Source organism: Anticarsia gemmatalis, chromosome 9, assembly GCF_050436995.1.
Source record: "Anticarsia gemmatalis isolate Benzon Research Colony breed Stoneville strain chromosome 9, ilAntGemm2 primary, whole genome shotgun sequence".
NCBI lineage: Eukaryota > Metazoa > Arthropoda > Insecta > Lepidoptera > Erebidae > Anticarsia > Anticarsia gemmatalis.
The window spans coordinates 6,233,669-6,246,757 of NC_134753.1; the positions used below are offsets into that span (position 1 = coordinate 6,233,669).

Below are 13,089 nucleotides of genomic sequence, written 5' to 3' on the forward strand. Positions count from 1 at the left end.
TTATTTTACCTACTTATTCTGTATTAGTGTGTTTCAAGTGTTTCAGTGGCTAGTTTTCATCTTGGGTTATTTACAATTTAATACTTTAATGTTTCGTTCGCGTGTAAATTATAATTTAATGTGATAATGTTTCGTATTTTACACGCGCTATGCTTTGCGCTTATATTCAATATTTGTTTGAGTAAACCTTCAGATTTTTACTCTGCTATGGCCGAAATTAAATATATAATGTACACCCGGGAGATCCTAATAAATGATGTGGAGTTCTTTATTCACAAGGAAGAGAAAAGGCTTTCTGCTGTCAAAAGGTACAGACTGACTTCGGGTACGGGGTTTTTTTTATGCTTACTATGCATTTTCAAGTGTACCTACATATTATTATATTATCAAGTAGTTGTTTGCAATAACTGGTACATGTTGCTATATTTAGAGACTAGATATATTTTACTAAAATAGAATAGAATATTATACCTAAACCGACATTAGTGACAAGCCAAACAAATTTAGTAACAATAAATTATTACTTTATGTTACTTTAAACGTCTCGAGTTCATATTTAAATAGCTTTTGAATATAACATTCTGTATTTTTATATATGCTGAGCTTAAATATGATGTTTGTAGAATTGTCTCTTTAAACTCTGGATACAGTTTAGTAGGTACTTATGTACATTTAAACAACAAAAACCTAAGCGCAGTGTTTTTGATTTCCAGATTACGAGATCTCTATAAAAAAGAGCACGAAATAGCAATAAAAGATATTGAAGTCTACATAGAAAACCCCATCAATGGATTCACGCTAATTAAAAGACTGACGTCTGATCTTGATCACTTGAGAGACATTATTAAAACAGGGAAAAGTAATTTAATATATATTATAACCAGCTTAAATACTATTGAAATGCTCTACTTCTTATGTATGCTTGTTCGTTACTCTTTCAAGTAAAAAGTACCAAATTATAGAATTTTCTTGTAATTTGTTACGAAGTATAGTTTTTAATATAACTAAATAACTAACATTCCCAAGGAGAGTTGACATCAGACCGGCGGCTGGTCGTATAAAGATCAGCCAAATCTGTTTACAGCATGTTTTTACGGAGAAAAACATGTTGACACCGCTTAACGTGAGATGAGGACAAGGCAAAGAAAGAAGGATCGTACCTTCACCAAATTTGACCAAAACCTTGTTTTTAGAGTATATTGAGGATGTAACAAGAAACCATGAGGATTTGGCGTATCCAACACTAGATGATCTTAAAGGTGCTGCGATGGCACTCTTAAGGATACAAAAAATGTACAATTTAAATGCAAATGAACTTGCTACTGGAAAACTGAACGGAATTGCGTATAGGTAACTCATTTGATGTAAGGAGTAACTATTGTATGTTTATAGTGGAACTTTGATGAGTCTATGCGTTGGTAATATTACCTAAATTATTAAACATGGCTCTCAAACGATCACATATCTATTGGACATAGTAACATGTTAATTTAAAATGGGAGAATATTCCTTTGATCGACGACTATTCCAATATTGCTATATTCGATGGCTAACTTTCGTTGCCGATATAAAAAATAGCTACTGTAGGTACCTAAGTAAATTTTAATTGTATTATAGTACGAATTTTTTTAATTTTCAGTTTGCCAATGACGGCAGTTGATTGTTACGAGTTAGGTCGTCTGCTGTACAATACATCAAATTACGTAAACGCATACCCGTGGCTGGAGGAAGCTTTGCGTAAATATACGAACGATAAAGATATCCCATATACGTTCACTTACAACGATATACTTGAGTCTATTATCTCAGCACGTCGCTTAGGAAAGTTTATTTCATAGCTTAACGTTTGTATAATAGTGTTAAGTTAAAAAAACAACGTTTTTATTGACTAGTGGCGCTGTCGGTAATGTATACGACTGCCTCACATGGGTCCCGGGTTCAATTCCCGCTCAAACTAATATATAATAATAAAATTATATTTGAATATTTCTCAATATTAGCCCCGAGATTGTTAGTGTGACTCACCTCCTTTTACTTGGGGCTGGCATTGTCAATGGTGAAACGTGAGTGTATAGTATACACCTCTGCCAACACCACCGGCTATGACAGGCGTGATATAAAAAAAGTAGTAAGCCTGCTTAATTACCTTTTCATATACTTATTAATTTGACTGCCTCCTGGTGCAGTGGTTTAAGTCGCTGCGCCGCTACCATTACGTCGGGAGGTCGTGGGTTCGATTCCCACACGGGACAATTATTTGTGCGAATCACAAATAATTGTTTCGGGTCTGGTTGTACTTTGTGTCCATTGTTTGCATGTTTGTAAAAAGTGCCCGCGACACAAGAGCAATTCTTAGTGCGTAAAAAAATTGGCAATAAACTGGTCCTATATGAGATTTTTAACCAGAATAGGTATAGGTACCTAATATAATATAATAATTGGTTTGAGCACGGGATTCTTACGATTTACAGGTAACGTTACATTTGCACGGCAATGGATTTCTCAAACGTTACATTTTTCAACCGAACACAAGGATCTGTTCGGTTGAAAAATCTCTTACTCTTATTTAAATGAGATATTACGTCCATTCGTAGGAACGTATGGACGTAATATCTCATTTAAATAAGAGTATTTCTGCAACGCTTGGTACCTCAGCAATGGCAGAAGCTAAAAAAACATCAAACATAACATTACATTCACAATATTATAATGAGGCATTGTGTAACGGTGAATTTGTTATATCCAGTAAAACATCTAGCAGGTACCTAAAGCATTTTATGTACTAGGTAACTTTACTAAATATGTAATGTGTACTAATAATAAAAATATGTTTCCAGTAAAGTTACCTAGTACATAATGTTACCTAGTATATGTTTTGTAAAAAATATTCTTAGCCGAAATTGAAGGAAAAGGTATCTTCGACACAGACAATAAGAGGTAGCCTATTTTGGCTACAGCTCAATGATATCTGGCCCAACGTTTTATTTGAGTCACATTTTGCTCGCAATGGTGCTGCGTTTTACTTCCGTAAATTTTGAACATTCTCCTTTGTTAACTTCCTACTTTCGTAGAGAAAAGAGCCTGGAGATCTGCTGTACCCGGCGGCCTCAACCCTCTCGAACATCATCAGTGATTTGATCAAATACCTGTATTCATAATTACCCAGCGACAGGCCATTTGTTTCATGTACTTTCTTGTTAGCATGTATAAAATAAAGTGTTATATTCTCTTATGTAGATTAACATGCCGATATCTAACAGAAAACCAACCGTTTCTGAAAATAGCTCCTATCAAGATGGAAATGTTGTATATGAATCCCGACGTGGTTATGTTCCACGATGTGTTGGGTGACAGTGAAATTGACACTATCGTAGAAATGGCTCTTCCTCGTGTAAGTAACAAAACATTAAGCATATTTCTCTATTAAATTTAACCCGTTAATGTCTCAATGCTGGGCAAGGGTGACCTGCCGTAATACGGGAGGGAATAGGCCCTGAGCCAGCTGGCTAACTGCGGGTTAGGGACTTTGCATACCTTCAAGAACTCTCAGGCATGCAAGGTTGATCCACGATGTTTTCTTTCACCGTTGGAACAAGTGATAATTATTTCTAATACACTCATCATTGTGGTGTGCCTGGGGTTCGAACCTGCAATTATGACAAACATAAATAACTATGGCCAGACATTAGGGACATACAAAACGTGATACTGCTATAATTTAAATCATATTCTCATCTCAGTTACAGCGTACAAAGTACCTTACGCTGAACAAACAAGCGGTTTTCGACCAGAACATTCGTTCTGCAAAAACGACTTGGATACCTGACCACATATCTGACACTATCGCGCAAATATCACGCAGGGTGTCACACATGACCGGACTAAGTGTGGACAATGCAGAGTTTCTGCAAGTCGTCAATTACGGCATCGGAGGGCATTATTTCCCACACACGGATACCAAATTGGTAATTCGGATGTTCACGCTATTTTGTTATGTTCACTATTAAACCTATTTTTTAGGGCTCCGTACCCAAAGGATAAAAACGCAACTCTTTTACTAAGCACCCGCTGTCTGTCCGTCTGTACGTCCGTCCTTCGGTTCGTCTGTCTGTCTGGCACCAGGCTGTATCTCATAAACTCTGGTCTCCTCTGGTAATGAGGAAGGGGTTAGACCTTGAGTCCACCACGCTGACCAATTATGGGCTGGGGACTTTGCATAGGTACCTTCAATAAATTTACTGCTCTAAAGTACTCTCAGGCATGCAAGATTGCATCACGATGTATCAACACAAACATGTATTTTCTTGCCGTTCGGTATGAAACCCTTCACGTGCGAGTCCGTAAGGCCTCAAAATAAACATAAAATTGCGCCTCTAACGACATTGTCTAATAAGTAACTTATTTTTTTTAGTTACAATTTGTTGATGTGTTTGATTCCTGTAGGAAATCTTAACCAATGTACTTATTAGTACTTCTTGACTGGATATCGACATAATTATATTTGTTTTGTAGGTAAAGACTGAAAGCAGAAGCAGTGAAAATTCCCTTCGTGATATAAATCGGTTTGCTACGGTGATGTTTTACGTAAGTGTATATAGCTACCTTACTTACTACTAGGTAGGTACTTACTTATTATATTGACGACGTCACGCCGTCACTATTAAGCTTATTAGAATTCACGATTAATGATGTACCATTTTACTTTTTCATCCCTTATCTTTATTTAGGTAGGTACTTTACTTATTTTATACGTATTTTCGGTGATTGGCAAGAAGTGGCCAAACATCGGGCAAAGTGGCGTTCTCTCGTGTCGGAGGTCAAGACACATTTTGGGTCGTTGAGCCAACGGAGTAGTAGTACTTTTACTTTACTTACACATGACACATGTGCATATCCTACGCAGTTATCAGACGTAACTCACGGCGGCGCCACAGTGTTCCCGATGCTCGGCCTGAGCGTGGCTCCAGTGAAGAGAGCTGCTTTGTTCTGGGTCAACCAGCACGCTTCGAGGGACGGCGACCTTGCCACGTTGCATGCAGCCTGCCCCGTACTGCAAGGATCTAAGTGGGGTATTTTATAGAGGCGCTTTCGCACTTGCCATAATTTGAAAATATCAATAAAATTATGTGACGAGTGACGGGTATGAAACCGCCTTTTAACGTATAAGTAGATTTTTTTTATACATACTAACTAAATCATAAATCGTCATATTATTTAGGTTCATCTATAGGGAAATTCTGTTAATCTTCTTCTTTTTCTGTCGTGTATTAATAACCACCATGGTATTGCCCAAACAATTGTTGACCAGAACCTGGCAACCTCAACTGCTTTATCCGTCGCCAAGTTAAGGTCCTCAATTGTGCAGGTTGTGGGACAGAGAGGGCACTGCAGCAGATGTGCCATGGTTTGCGATGGGGCACCACCATCACAGCCACCTTGATTGGTTAAACCCCACTTGCGCATAGTATCTCGACAGCGGCCCGTCTGAGCTCGCAATCGGTTAAGGGACTTCCAGACAGGCCATTGCCGGTCGTGTCCAGGTGGAAGGTGCTCGGCTGGCTGTATAAAGTCAGATGGAGGTGGATGCCTTTCACGCCAGAGCTTCAGCCTTGTTTCCCTTGGGTGGGAGTTGATGGGTTCGGTATGTCGTAGGAAACTTTTGCGGCTCTTGAGACGGGCTTTGGGCAGGTTGTGGTTATAAAGCGGATGGCGCGAGTCATTTTCCTGCGCAAATTTTTCCGCCGCACAGGCAGCCTCCCGTCTGACGCAAGGTGGAGCAACACCCGCCAGAGGGTATATTTTGACTAATGGTGTTGGCTTAAGACACCCTGTAATTATGCGACAGGTTCTGTTAACAGAAATATTGCTGTCATAATGCAAAGAATCATTCCAGAGTACAGTTTATGGTGTCAGCCTGTTCGTGTTTTACAATTTGCCAAAAAAATAACTGCATAGTCTCTATCATCCGAAAAAGTGACCCGACACGCTTAATACTGTCAATAAATAAAGAGCGGATGTTTTTCTTTTTCCTTGCGTGCCCCATGATAATGGGTGTCGTTGGGAAGATGTCAATTAAAGATAAATAATTACTTTAATTTTGTTGAAGACAAGTGTGTCTTACGTGATAGATAATAATTCGAGTGTCGGGAGTAAGCCAGCAGAATACGTAAATATCCTTTCGAATTTTGTTTCTAGTGGGCAACAAATGGATCAGACAGGAAGGACAAGAATTAGTCAAACCCTGCAGATTGAGTGATGATAAAAATCAGCATCGAACTTCAACTATCCCTTTACCCGTGTTTGCACCATCCAGGTATACCTACTGACTTAATTCTAAATACGTATTTATCTTGTCAATCGTTCAAAAATATGACTAAGAACCCAAAAGAACTAAGTTTCCCTTATTTATTATTCTCCTACACAAATTCGTGACGGGTTGTTTAAAAGTATTTTAATGATAGTTTTTTAGAAAAGAGATCAATTCTGCCTATTCAAACATTTCTATTCGATTTAGACGATATTGAAGTGCCGTACAGATTTTATTCATTAATAAGGTCAATAAAACACTAACGGTAACACTCTTATACAAATATTATCATTTTTATTAACCTCTATGAACTAAATTGTATAATAATGTAGGGTTCACACAGGCAGTAGGCACATTCACTGGATATCTTGTGATCTGTATTGTGATCCTGGATTTACAAAGTACTATGTTTCATCCAGGGCAAGGAAATTGAAATATCCGAGCCCGTTAATGCTGCGAAGAAACGTTACTCTAGGTAAGTTTGTTAGCTACTTGTGAAGCTGTGGGCATCAATTAATGGCTAACAAGAAAAGCAAAGACCTCCGATGCATATATTATACTTATTACCTAAGTATATAAATAAATCCAGACAAAATATCTTTTTTTTCATTTTTTTGTGTACGCAAGGATACCTTTAGATTTGTATGTAAACCCTTATATAGACAAATTTACATCTACTCCGACTTAGAACAGATACTCGTACTAATCACACAAATAAGTTTTGTATTTGTCTTGGACGGGATTCGAACCCACCACTCGCAGCGCAGTAAATGACATATTCATAGTTTATCTTAATTTTTTAATACCACAGTTACTAGTTACTTCAGTGCCAGCATTAATACTTCTATAAAATATTAAACGTCTGTTAATTTAACACCTCATTAAAACAGCCATTAAAAACTAAATAGTTAACTATACAATGCTATTTCAGTAGGAATATTGTTTCATTATATAATTTTTTGTTAGAGTAGCATGTGTTATTAGATGTACTCGATCTAACGCACCTATAACATATTATTTAGTCTGAGTAATTAAAATATGACACAGTCATGAATATCAGGCACTTTCTTATTGCTCTTGTTTTTATTGCTACTTCAAAAACAAACGCGGAATTTTTCTCATCTATTGAAGCAATGCAATACTTGCAAGAGACTCGTACAGCGATAATAAATGACTTAGAAGTTTATATTAAAAAGGAAGAGCAAAAACTGTCTATTATCAAAAGGTAAGTAAATTCCCATATTTTAAACAAAATTTATTTTATGTGTAGCATCAAGCAGTTAAATCGATACATGAACTAAGTACTTAGTTCTATTTTTTTATTCCAGGCTAAAGGACTTATTCCAAAAAGAAAACAATGAAGCGTTAGAAAACGTACATTACTATTTGGAAAACCCGATCAACGCTTTCATACTTATTAAAAGACTCACGATTGATCTTGACTACTTAAGAACCGTTACGCTGACCGCAGCAGGTATAACCAACAGCTTTTACAGCATACAGGAACGTTTCAATGAGGTGGAAATAAATAGCACTTTATTTACAGAAAACACAAAAATATTAACGACAAACCATGAAAATCTTCATTATCCATCGCTGAAAGATTTTACAGGCGCCGCGCAAGCGCTTTTCAGGTTGCAGGGAGTATACAATTTGAACGTTACAGAACTAAGCCAAGGAAAACTGATCGACATTTATACGTAAGCATTTCATCATCAATAGAAATCCGATCTTCTTTTTATGTTGGTAACATCTTTTGCCCATGGAAATCTCGAATATAATCTATACTAATCTATACTATCTATACTAATATTATAAAGCTGAAGAGTGTGTTTGTTTGATTGAACGCGCTAATCTCAGGAACTACTGGTCCGATTTGAAAAATTCTTTCAGTGTTAGATAGTCCATTTATCGAGGAAGGTTATAGGCTATATATCATCACGCTAAGACCAATAGGAGCAGAGTACCAGTGAAAAATGATACTAAAACGGGGAAAAAAATTATGTGACGCAAGCGAAGTTGCGCGGGTCAGCTAGTATTATATAATTGTAGAATTTGTTTGTTTGTTTGGTTAAAAACGCTAATATCAGGAACAGCTGGTGCGAATTGAAAATGTAAGTATATATTAGTGTTGGATGGCCTATTTATTGAGGAAGACTATAGGCTATATAACACCACGCTACGACCAATAGGAGCAGAGTACCAGTAAAAAAAAATACAAAAACGGGGAAAACTATGACCCATTCTGTCTTTTGTGACGCAAGCAAAGTTGCGCGGGTCAGCTGGGCTAACACAATTATAAAAATAACTAGCTGACCCGTGCAACTTCGCTTGAGTCATCATAAGAGAGAATGGGTGAAATTTTTCCCCGTTTTTGTAACATTCATTACTGGTACTCTGCTGCTTTTGGTCGTAGCGTGATGATATTATATAGCCTAAGTCTTTTCTCGGGTATCAAAATATCTCCATACCAAATTTCATGCAAATCGGTTCAGTAGTTTAGGCGTGATTGAGTAGCAGACAGATAGACAGACAGACAGACAGAGTTACTTTCGCATTTATAATTTTAGTATGGATAAGCTCGATGAATCCTGGCAGTCCAGCTTCATGAATTTTAACTTGTTTGAATTTCAGTAAACCAATGACAGCAGGTGACTGCTACGTATTGGGTAGAGTCTTGTACAAAGAGTCGGATTATACAAATGCTCGCACTTGGATGATAGAAGCTTTTCGAAAATATATCAGGGATAATATCCCATATCCTTTTGATGAAACCGATATTTTCGAAGATATTGTCACATGCTCACTTTTAGGTAAGAGTAACTGATTTATTTACAGTGTTTATTGCTACAACACCTCACTATGACCTACAATCGGTTAGCTCAAAGAATAGGGACACGGTTAGTGTAGTGTGTGGTAGTAAGAGAAATCAGAATATGAGAATGAACATTTGTTCGCCTCGTATACACGGAGTCTTGTTATTGCGGATTCAGTCAGTCCTGTAACTACGACCAAAATAAAATGCGTGTTCGTGTTGATTCCCGCATCCTGATATACAATAAACACGCAACAAAAGTAAAAAGTAATGATTTATTTTATAAGAATTCTGGGCTTAAAACCAATAGGGTAGTTGACTACCAGTCAAATCAGTTACTGTGAAACGTTAAAAACACATTTTCGTATAGAAATACCTACGGTTTAGTGACGCCAAAACTCACAGTTTCATATTTTCGTTGGTATACAATAAGTGCGTAATAAAAAAAAACAGTCTGTAATAATTGCAATCTCAACATTATTGATAGCATTTTAGATAAACCTTTTATGAGTTCAAGTTTAACATTTTTTCATTAACCCAGTCAATTACCCAATTATAACAGGTAACAGAACAGAGGCCAAGCAATGGATACAGAGTATATTTGGACAGGGAGAAAGAGATATTCAAGCTATGCATATAATCGTAACGGAATTATATAACGTTCATGCAAAATCGTTAAAATTGAAGCATGTAAGTTTTTTAGGACTTATTTTAAAAAACATCTTCAAGCGTATTTTCAGCAGTACCTACTAAAAGTAATTCCCCATAAAATCAACTCGACAAACGGTTCTTTATTATAATTATTCAATTATGCGTCGGTATCGCATATCCGTCTTTACTTTGAAACAACGAAGTTCTCCATAAGGTCACTTTATTTTTACAATCTATCAATGAACCAATAATTTGTCTGATGAATAAAATATCAAATGAAATATGAAACAATATTTGTTAATTAAATTATAATTTGCTTCAACCGTTCAGCGTAACAGTCTGGCTGACAAAATTGTGAATAATAATATTAATTACGTAATTAGTATATGCTACAAATTAATATTGAGCGATTGCCAATTTGCGATTGTCAATAATTTGCAATTTTGTCTTTATTAAGCAAGTTAATCACATTTTGCTTTAGGTAGGTATATGTTTTTCATGATCTTTCACAGAAAAAAAAGAATGACTTTTCGAAAATGTATGATCATAAATATCGACTATCTGACTTACCATTCATGGGTCAAGCCAAAATGAAATATGAAGCATTGTGTCGCGGCGAAATAGACGTATCCCATAAAATATCAAGCAGGTAAAACGTTAACCGTAAGTAAGTTTGACTGCCGATTCCGATTTATTTCGGTTTGCGATATTAACCCTTTTACACTACTTTTACAACCAGTCCCGAAACAACTATTTATGGATCGCACAAATAATTGATTCCGTGTTGGAATCGAACCCACGACCTCCTGACGCAATGGAAGCGGCTAGGCGAGTGGCGACCTTAACCCCTGCGCCACGGAAGCAGTAAATGTAAAAATTATAATAATTTTAAAGATTAAGATGCCGCTACCTGACTGAGAACCATCCATTTTTGAAGATAGCTCCTCTCAAGATGGAGACGTTGTACCTCAAACCTGATGTGGCTTTGTTTCATGGTGTGCTAAGTGATAGAGAAATAAATATTATTAAACAATTGGCGCAACAAAACGTAAGTACGAGTAAAATAGAAAAATAACTTCGCTTTGACCAGAAAGGGTGATTTTCTGCATTAATAAAAATTCGAGTATCTATTGAATTTGTTTGAAGTACTTAAAAGCTCTGCCGTCGTAATCGAAACTTCATTACAGTTGACACGCGCTCGAGTTCGCGGAAAGAATAATGAGTTCTCTGCATCAAATATTCGGGTCAGCAAATCAGCTTGGTTAAAGGATGATGAGTCGGAATCGGTGGCCCGCGTAACACGCAGAGTGTCGCATATGACCGGTCTCAATATGAATTATGCTGAACCACTGCAAGTAGCTAATTACGGGATCGGAGGACATTACGACCCTCACTATGATACCGTGATGATAAGTATCAAGAATGCGATACCGTTTCTCAATCGTTACTTTGCCTAATATTATAATGTAACGGGTCTTAGACGCGATTGAAAATGAAAAGTTAGAATAACTCATTTGTTCACGACGTTGTCGTCGACGTCGACGTCGTCGACGTAGTCGTGCTGACTGATGTGGCTGCCGAGCGTCGCTCGCCTTCTTGTGGCGCGAGTTTCTACGCCAACAGTCACTTGATTCTCACTATATTGTTCTGAATTGTAAACAAGGGTAACAATTAAGGGTATTCTTACCTTTAATTTTCAATCGCGTTTAAGACTCGATCGTTACATTATAATATTATGTATACAAGTCGCGAGAGTTTAAAATCGTTTTCCTTTCTGATGAATGTTTATGTTAGAATTTCAACTAATGTTACAGGCTCCTAATTGCACGAAGAAGTGCCTCAATAGGATCGCTACTGTGCTGTTTTACGTATGTATTTAATTAAATAATATGAGTTGTGTTTTGTCCCCTCCGTCGTTTGGAAGGAGACCCTTGCCCAGCAGCGGGTCAGTGATGTAAAAAAATGAGGTTTACGTATAACTATGCCACTGCAGGGTATGAGTCTCCTGATATTAAGGAAGGTAAGGTCATTAGTGCACCGTTGATCAAATGGGACTTGCGTGTTATGAGAACATACATCTAAAAATATTAATTACTAGTTTCTGTCAGCTTCTTTTCTTCTTTTTCTTGTGCTTATTTCAAGTTACGTGATGTTGGCATAATATGTTTTCCATAAAAAACGCGCTGTAAAGCGGAGTTGGCTGATGTTTTGACAACCGGCTTGCCTGACGACGTCGAAGGATAGTGGTGGGGAAGCGGGTTAATTATGTATGAATCTGGAGTATTGGTGGTGGCGGAACTGTGGGACACTACATCTATGGTAAAGGTTGCAGTGACTCGGATAGAGCTGGATCACAATCCCAAATTTTTCTAATCTATCATCGGACAGTTTCATGAATGAATAATTTTAATAATTTTTTGATTTACTTTAATACCACCAATAACTCCTTTCATGTTAGTTTTAAGTCGATTAATTTCACCTTGTAGATGTCGGACGTAGTTAAAGGTGGAGCTACGGTGTTCCTGGAGCTAGGTCTGAATGTTCTGCCGGTGAAGGGTGCCGCTATCGTCTGGTACAACATGCACCGCTCCGGGGAGGGCGACATCGCCACGCTACATGCGGCCTGCCCCGTACTGCATGGCACTAAGTGGGGTAATGTGTCTTAGTATTACCAACTGTATCCAATACCAGGCACAGTTTCATAGCTCAAAGATAGGTTTCGGTGACGTAACCCTAATGTAAAAATGTCTAAAAGAATCTTACAATATTCCACCAATTTCCTACGTTTGACAATCTGTTCAGCGCCTCTAGCGGGCGTCGTAGAAACTATTTTGGCAGTACATTTTAAATATTAAACTCTCGATACCCGATGGGTCTAATTGAAGAGAACCGTGCAACTTCAGTCGGATACACTGTCACGCCGAAATATTTGTTGATGTATAAATGTTTGCAGTGTGCAACAAATGGATTCGATATAACGGACAACAGTCGGCTAAACCCTGCAGGCCGGAGGATCACAATGAGCGTAAATTCCGCGATATCCCTCAGCCTATGCTCAAGAGATCTATTAAAAGTCCTCGCAAGATACGATACAGCACCTGAATATGTAAACATATAGAATAGCGAATCAGATCTTGTTTTGAATTTTGTATAAAAAGTCCCCTTTTATTAACCTTAAATTACCCCTTTTATTAACTCTACATTTTAACCTTAAAGTCATGTTGACTGTAACCTTCTTGTTAATCATCAGTAGGTAATTATATTTGCTACGACCATAACTAGATCATTAGCAGCTTATTATCTTTTAATATAGAAG

The 13,089-nt window shown here is 37.3% G+C and overlaps 2 protein-coding genes across 2 annotated transcripts; both read left to right on the plus strand.

The window, feature by feature from the left end:
- The first annotated feature begins 43 nt into the window (after nucleotides 1–43).
- LOC142975252 (prolyl 4-hydroxylase subunit alpha-1-like) lies at nucleotides 44–6,852 on the plus strand. The gene is made up of 11 exons (XM_076117990.1): nucleotides 44–308; nucleotides 714–859; nucleotides 1,194–1,350; nucleotides 1,640–1,808; nucleotides 2,595–2,761; nucleotides 3,238–3,391; nucleotides 3,741–3,965; nucleotides 4,513–4,584; nucleotides 4,904–5,069; nucleotides 6,196–6,313; nucleotides 6,727–6,852. The coding sequence occupies exons 1-11, from the start codon at nucleotides 127–129 to the stop codon at nucleotides 6,803–6,805; spliced, it is 1,635 nt and encodes a 544-aa protein (XP_075974105.1). The 5' UTR covers nucleotides 44–126; the 3' UTR covers nucleotides 6,806–6,852.
- Nucleotides 6,853–7,244: 392 nt separating this feature from the next.
- Nucleotides 7,245–12,896, plus strand: LOC142975618 (prolyl 4-hydroxylase subunit alpha-1-like). The gene is made up of 11 exons (XM_076118575.1): nucleotides 7,245–7,532; nucleotides 7,636–7,781; nucleotides 7,854–8,007; nucleotides 8,942–9,120; nucleotides 9,685–9,812; nucleotides 10,286–10,422; nucleotides 10,668–10,821; nucleotides 10,961–11,181; nucleotides 11,587–11,641; nucleotides 12,260–12,425; nucleotides 12,727–12,896. Exons 1-11 carry the CDS (start codon nucleotides 7,357–7,359, stop codon nucleotides 12,873–12,875), a joined length of 1,665 nt encoding a protein of 554 aa, XP_075974690.1. The 5' UTR covers nucleotides 7,245–7,356; the 3' UTR covers nucleotides 12,876–12,896.
- The last annotated feature ends 193 nt before the right edge of the window (nucleotides 12,897–13,089 follow it).

Coding starts and splice junctions, on each gene's coding strand:
- LOC142975618 (XM_076118575.1), top strand. CDS start 7,357: ATGAATATCAGGCACTTTCTTATTGCTCTTGTTTTTATTGCTACTTCA. Junction 9,813..10,285: donor AATCGTTAAAATTGAAGCAT/GTAAGTTTTTTA, acceptor GATCTTTCACAG/AAAAAAAAGAATGACTTTTC. Junction 12,426..12,726: donor ACTGCATGGCACTAAGTGGG/GTAATGTGTCTT, acceptor AAATGTTTGCAG/TGTGCAACAAATGGATTCGA.
- LOC142975252 (XM_076117990.1), top strand. CDS start 127: ATGTTTCGTATTTTACACGCGCTATGCTTTGCGCTTATATTCAATATT. Junction 309..713: donor AGGCTTTCTGCTGTCAAAAG/GTACAGACTGAC, acceptor TTTGATTTCCAG/ATTACGAGATCTCTATAAAA. Junction 6,314..6,726: donor CCCGTGTTTGCACCATCCAG/GTATACCTACTG, acceptor TGTTTCATCCAG/GGCAAGGAAATTGAAATATC.